The 7,718-nt window shown below is 35.3% G+C and overlaps 1 protein-coding gene across 3 annotated transcripts in view; it reads left to right on the forward strand.

Annotated features, from left to right (window-relative positions):
• The window catches only part of vps53 (VPS53 subunit of GARP complex), a 36,503-nt gene extending 29,440 nt beyond the window's left edge, over nucleotides 1–7,063 (forward strand). For 2 of the 3 annotated variants that reach the window (XM_073817713.1, XM_073817715.1), the window contains exons 21-22: nucleotides 3,933–4,037; nucleotides 5,654–7,063. In XM_073817713.1, coding sequence (XP_073673814.1) covers nucleotides 3,933–4,037; nucleotides 5,654–5,827 — 279 coding nt within the window. In that variant the 3' untranslated portion in view covers nucleotides 5,828–7,063. The remainder of the gene's footprint in view (nucleotides 1–3,932; nucleotides 4,038–5,653) is intronic. The other variant, XM_073817714.1, reaches the window with a different exon arrangement.
• Nucleotides 7,064–7,718: the final 655 nt, after the last annotated feature.

A 7,718-nucleotide genomic window follows, 5' to 3' on the forward strand; every position in this document is an offset into this window, starting at 1 on the left:
CACAATTATGCAGCTCAAGTTTTCTTAAATGGTCCGGGACAAATTTATTTTCGAACATTAGAGTATGTCCACATAAATTCAGAAGCACAAAAAAAATGATGTCTTCCATGATATTTCCCTTTTAATAATATGTGTAGGCAGATGTTCTGGTTGGGTGTCTGAGGTCTGTGTTGTTCAAATACAACTGGAGAAATGGATGGCTCTTCCTCGCCCTGATCTCCAGACCCACCTTCTTCTCCTTGACCCCTATCTCCAGCCCTACACATGCTCCACAGTCTTTTATTAGGCTCTCCGGGGCTTTCCTGCTCCTGGTCTTTAACTGCCTGGAATTCAGCCTTAATCCTCCTAATGCTCATACTGGGTTCAGCTCTAAGTGTCCAAGATCATGCAAAGATTATTTACAGAAGATGAAAAACACTATAAGAAAACATGGGCAGACATTGAGAAGTCTTAAAGAAATAGGTCATGCTCTTAATGCCACAGTCCAGTGTCATTATTTCATTTGTGCTGTTCTCTTAGGAAATTGTTACTTTGTAAACACTTTCGAAGAAAGTCAAACCGGAATCCATTTTTAAGTTTTTGTCAAAAGCAAACCTTATGTAGGTTTTTGGTTTGCTCTTTTATAGTATTTTAACTTGTTACTCATCGTGAAAATAGCCAGAGAGGCTCGCTTTAAAAAATCAACTAAAAGGGATTGTTCACCCAAAAATGAAAATTCTGTCATTACTCACCCTCATGCTGGTTTAAACCCATAAGACTTTTGTTTATCTTTGAAACACAAAGTAAAATATTTTAAATGCAATAAGGCTGAACCGTATTTACTTGACGCTCAAGAACAAAAAAACCCCATTCAATTACATTACATTAAATTGGATTAAACCGCTTGATTCATTCAAGAATTTCCAAATCAACAGAATTCAATTTCAACATTCAAATTCAAGAATTTCTTTTACGGTGTTTTATGAATTTTGGAATAAACGTTCATTGAAATCTCAAGTTTTCTTAAATATATTCTTTTGTGTTTTAAAGATGAATGAAAGTCTTATGGGTTTGAAATTACAACAGTGAGTAATTGATCACTAGGGCTGGGCGATATGGATGATTATATCTATAATTTTTATTTTTATTGTCAAATTTTAAGTTTAAAGGCAGATTTTTGCTCCAATGTAAGTAGTTGTAAAAAACAGAGGGTTAATTGTGGTTTTAAACTATTCTTTATGGTCAGAACATGACAAATACTTTACTTATTAAAATTAATAAGAACAAAATTATTTCTTAGTTCTATGTTCTAATGAGTAATATTGTTTCAAATCAAGAAACAGGCTTGTGCTATTTTTATATGGTGAAATTTAATTATTCTGACTGTTTGAGTTTTTTTATTTATTTATTTATTTAGCAGCATAAATTTAGATCCTGATAATGCACTTATACTAAATACATTTAGTATAAATGCATAAACGCTATAGATTATTCATAAAAAATATACTGTAATTTTATTCAGTTACTCCTCCTTCAATACATTTAATACATGTCTACATTTAATAATATAATACAATTCTACACAAACACCCACATTTTTGACACAATACCATGGTGCACTATATCGAACACTATATCACACATTTATCGAACTCTTGTTATTGTTTATCGTGGAAATTTATATTGTGCGATAATTATCGTTATTGATTTATTGTCCAGCCCTATTGATGACTAAATTGTTTTGGGGTGAACTATCCCTTTTAATAGCTAAAGTTTGGGATCAGTAAGATTAATGTTTTTTTTTAAGAAGTTATGCTCATCAATGCCGCATTTGATCAAAAATCCAGAAAAAACAGTAATATTGTGAAATATTATTTCAATGGAAAATAACTCTCTATGTGAATATATTTTAAAATGTAATTAAATGTAATGCAAAGCTGAATTTAAAGCATCTTAACTCCGGTTTTCAATGTCACATGATCCTTCAGAAATCATTGTAATTAGCTGATTTCTTATCAGTGTTGGAAACAGTTGTGCTACTTAATATTTAGTTGGAACCTGTGATGCTTTTTGTCAGGATTCTTTAATAAATAAAGTAAAAAAAAATGCCATTTATTTAAAATAGAAATCTTTTGTAACAATATAAACTACCATTTAAACTCTCTTTTTTTTAAAAGAAATTATTACTTTTATTCAGCGAGGATTAGTCAAATTGATAAAAAGTGACCGCAAAGAATTCAGTTTTAAATAAATGCTGTCCTTTTTAACGTTTTATTCATCAAAGAATCTTGAAAAAAAAGCATCACAAGTTGGAAGCAGCACAACTGTTCCCAACATTGATATGATAAAGTAATAAATCAGCATATTAGAATAATTTCTGAAGGTCACGTGACACTGAAAACTGGAGTAATGGCTGATGAAAATACATTTTTTCATTTAAGTTTTTTCTAAATAAATGCAGCCTTGATGAGCATAAGAGACTTCTTTAAAAAACTGATCTGTAATCCGCAGCTAAATTTGACAATGCAAGATCAGTTTGATGGACACATGACCAGTGGCGATTCATGGACATATAAAGGTCTGCGTATGAAACCCAGCCTTGATCTTGACTTGCATACGGTGGGTCTTTAAAATCTGGTTGGCATTAAATGATTGGCTTTGTTGGGCCCCAGGTGCCTCTCAAGTAATTACTTCCATCTTCATCAGCATTTTGGTCTGCGGTTCCTGGAAGAGCCGTTCATTCTTCAATATGCCCCTGAACATCAAGGCTTCTGCTGCCATGTGGCCAAACAAATCAGCGTGGGATATTGTGTTTAGTGGAACAATAGCACATTCGTTTTCCACCCCGGTCTCGCTTTGTCATCGTTCTTTCTTAATCGTTGATGGATTACATCAGTGAAGTGCGACACCCGTTAAGCGGTTTATGGGTGAAATAGGACCTCCATTGCTGGTGGTGGCTTGGCTGTCCACATGACGCTCATTACAGGCTAAACGTGGAGAGTAATCTGTTAAAGATGTCTTCACTTTTTCTCTCTTTCCTTGGCTGGGAATGGGTTCCTGCCCATCCTAGGGCCCAAACCTCAGAGAGATGTGAAGCTGAAGGAGGCAGCGCGAGCCAAGCATGCTGCTGCTTCTGCCTGTGAGACGTGGCTGTTTTCCACAGTCTTTTCTTTTTTCGCCTGTCTCACTCCTACCCCCCCATTGTGGCTCTTTTGGAAATGAACGGAAAGGCAGACTTTCTCCCCCTCCTCTCGTTTTCTCTATTCTTTCTTTCTCATTTACGAGGTAACTACAACAAGCCTCCTCAAGGCTTTTCCTTGGCCTGTCTCCAGGACGGTCGCTAAGTAAATCACTCTGTGGTAAGGAAAGAACGTTCAGAATTCAAGACCATCCGAAGTGTTCCGTGTCCCACTTTGCTTTGACCCTTATCCGCATATCCTGGCTTATGCCTTCAGGTACTGAGAGCAAAAAGAAAAGGAAGAATAATGGGTATTGTATAAAGGGAAATGTTGCACAGGATGCTGATTAAAATACTTTTTCCCCTCTGGTCGTATCTGTCAGCCATGTGTTTTTCTGCCCTCTTACAAATCTAAATAGTTGCAAGATATACAGTTAAACATTTTTTTCATCCCACCCTTGGGAGGGAAAAGAAACCAATTCACAATGCAGGCCTGTACCCCATTTAACCTCCTTTTACTGCTCAATTGAGACTCTCTTATTATACCCTGCAAAAAATTACCGGTGAGGCTAATTCAGCTTCATTCAAGCATAGAGTAATTACGCCGTTAAAAGAGAGCCTTAAATAGTCACTTCAAGTTTTTGTCTTTGTTTAGTGTTTTATCTATCAGATCACTTCATTCTGTTCTGTGTGGGTCTCGTATGGTAATGTTTCATATTTGAGAGTTTGGAGAATCAGCTGGAGTTTACCTCTCTTGTTTCTCCTCACCTCTCAGGTGGTCATGGCCCCTCATGAGCCATCTGTGGTCTTTGTGGACAACTACATCAAGCTCCTTGCTGACAGCAACCCTGAGACATTCCAGAAGATTCTGGACATGAAGGTGAGTCTGTTTTATTAGCATCAGATAAATTGTCCTCATATTTCATGAGCTCTCACCACCAGAAATCAGGGTTCCCAAATAAAAGTTTTAAAATTTACATACATACATACATGCATATATAATACATATATACTACAATATCATGCTAATCTTTGGATTTTTCTGTTCATAAAAAAATCCTGAAAAAATGTACTGAACAGTTTTAAATGTTGATGATAAAAATGTTTCTTGAACAGCAAATCAGCATATTAGAATGATTTTTGAAGGATCATGTGACACTGAACACTGGAGTAATGATGCTGAAAATGTAGTTTTCATCTCAGGAATAAATTGCATTAAAAAAAATTAAAAATAAAAAGCAGTTATTTTAAATAGTCAAATATTGTACTGTTTTTGCAGCATTTTGGATCAAATAAAAGTAGGCTTGGTGACTTCTTTAAAAACATTAAAAATCTTACTGTTAAGAAACTTTTAGCTGGTAGATTATGTATGTATATGTATAGTTGTGTAAATTTTTTTTTTCAGTATATTTTTAGAAATAGAAATTCAAAAAGTTTAAAAGAACTACATTCAGCTAAAAAAGAAAGCTTTTGTAACATTTTACATTTCTTTACTGTCACTTTAGATCAATTTAATGCATCTTTACTGAATAAAAGTATTAATTTCTTTCATTTCTTCTTCCCCTCCCTAAAATTCTTCTTGACCCTGAACTTTTGAACGATAATATATGTTACAAAAGCTTTAAATAATAAAAGCAGTAATATCACGCAGCACAACGTGACCAACTGCATGCACAGGGAGCATATTACTGCGCCCGCTTCGGCCATATTACGGCAGCAAACCTCCTTGACTATTACGCCGGAATGGGAGTGTAGTTCTTAATCTTATTGGCCTAGAAAATCACATCTTTACATTTTCCGCCGGTCTTAGTACACGATATAACTGCAGAAGAGTCGAGTTTTAAATAGGACAAATACTGAAACTCATTGGTTATTTTTGTACGCCATGCTATTGGTCTATGCTAAAAGTGATATCGCAAGTGATATCGTTGGAGAATGAGCCTATTTCCTAAAAAAGTGAAGAGTTCCTTTAAAGTGGAGGAGATGATCAGTTCACCTGCGCTTCCGCTTCTGTTGAACTGAGGCACTACAGTGATCCGTCACTCCACATTAAACAATGCCAAAACAGCATTTATTGTTTAAATACTGTAATAAAATGGACAGAATTTTAATATCAAAATGTTTTATATCAAAAGTAACAAAGCACAAAGCTTATTATGATTTACTGGATTGGAGGCACTTTATATGCCATTTATTAACTGAAAACAGTCTGAACTAATCGATAATTGGGATTTAAGAATTAATATCATTTTGTAAAAATGAGAATCAATTAAAATGGAGAAATCAATATTTTTTAATACTATTTGAGTTTGTATTTGGTGAATATACTATGTGTCCAATTTGTGAATGAATCATTCTGTCGAGTCAGGTTTAACAGATTCATTAGAGAATCAAAATGACTTTTAAAAACAACATATCCAGTTATCAAAAATAATTGAAAAGATCTTTGAAATTCATCGGTCTAAAGTGTCTACCTCTTCCTCCCTAAATTTATAGGGTCTGAAACGAAGTGAGCAGAGCACTATGCTGGAGCTGTTCAGACAGAGGTTGCCTAATCCGCCATCAGGACCAGACAGTGGCCCGTCATTGTCCTTCAGCACTCCCACCCCTGAACAAGAATCTTCCCGTATCCGAAAACTGGAAAAGCTCATCAAAAAGAGGATTCAATAAATCAGGAGGAACCTTATTCCCATCAATATAAAAATGTGAGCACTCTGTCTGGATATTCAGCACGGTCTGACAACATGTCTCCACTCCAGTTTTATCATGCTGAGAATTGGTGTGTAAATAGTACTGCTATGTCTTCTGTATGTATTTATGTTCTCTTACAGATCTGAGGCTTTCATGACTGGCATTACTATGAGCCTTATGATTCAAGTCCTTTCCTGAACCTCAACACATTACTGGCATGTATGAGTCATTTTGCCCCCCCCCCTTTTTTCTTCCACTTTACAACACTAATACCCACAGTGTCATTTACGTTGCACATTTCTTTGAAATATGCTTGCACTTAAAGCAAAACAGAGGGCAGTGTGGCTTAGAAAAGTAACCTGCTGTTACTCTGGCACAAAGTCTTCTAGCCTGGGATTTCAACATCAAAATGATTTAAAGCCAACGTTTTTGTAATTGTCCCCTCACTATAACCGTAAACGGCTGTGTGGAACTTGGCCGTTGCTCTGGGTAAAGGTGCCTGTGGAGCGAGAGAGTGAGATCTCAGGTCTCAGGTGCTCCACAACAGAGCAGCTTGGGATTTCCTGTCTCCTGCTGAAATGACAAACCAGTTGTTTTGGCTTTTGAAATACTTTCCCAGGTTGGGGTGAAAAAAGAAACATTGTAGATGTTTTAACCCTACAGGAGCTGTAAGGAAGAAATATTTACCACCCACGCATTCCCACGGTAGACATATTTTCTCCACGAACAATAACTGTAGTTCATTGGAGATTATTGGAATGCAGAAATATTAGTGTGCATATTGAGGATACATTCTTTTACTTTACGTCATCTGCTGTCCACTTGTGTAAAGAAAGTATTTGTTTTTGTCTATTGTTTGGCATAACTTATTATATAGTCCTTTTAATAACTCTGGAATCGGTTTACTGTAATCATTTAATCCATCATCACCCTCTCCTTCATAATTGTTTATTCTCTGCACATAGCTTTGTGTTTGTTCAAAGGCCTCAACAGCAGTTCATATCTAAGCTAACATGTTTGCAATGAATGTATGATTTATGTGTTGGATGGGCTACTGTGATGTTTGATTGCAATATTATTTGCATTGATTTCTGCTGTGATTTATACTGTTGATTGCTTGTAATGAAAACATTCCTGCCTTCTGTGAATAGGAGAACATCTTTTTAATATCAACTGCAGATATAAATTCTTGACAATAAAAATCTGTTGACTGTATTGGCTTTGACAAAACTCTTGTCTTTGACATGTTTTGTATGACTGATATATGAATAAATGGACAGACTGATAGTTTTATGAACAAATAGATAAATTAATCGATGGATGGATGGATGAATAGAACAATAGATACAATGATCAATAGATCTAGATAGATAGACAATGATAAAATGATAGACAGATGGATAGATAATGAATAGATGAGTGAATGAATGAACAGAAGATAGATGTAACGATAGATGAACGATAGAATGATAGACTGACAGATCGATAGAATGACAGATGTAACGATAGAGATAGATATATAGATAGATAGATAGATAGATAGATAATGAATGGATGGATAGACAAACCGATGGATAAACAGACCATAGATGTAATGACAGAACGATAAACTGATTAATAGATAGAAAGAATGAATGATAAACCGATAGATGAATGGATGAATAGATAAGGAATGGATGGATGGATGGATGGATGGACAAACTTATGGAGGAACAGACAGATGTAACGATAGAATGATAAAATGATTGACTGACAAATCGATAGAATGATAGATGTAACGACAGAACAATAGATAGATAGATAGACAAATATGAATGGATGGATAGACAAACCGATGGATGAACAGACCATAGATGTAATGACAGAACGA

Source organism: Garra rufa, chromosome 14 (genome assembly GCF_049309525.1).
Source record: "Garra rufa chromosome 14, GarRuf1.0, whole genome shotgun sequence".
Taxonomy (NCBI): Eukaryota; Metazoa; Chordata; class Actinopteri; order Cypriniformes; family Cyprinidae; genus Garra; species Garra rufa.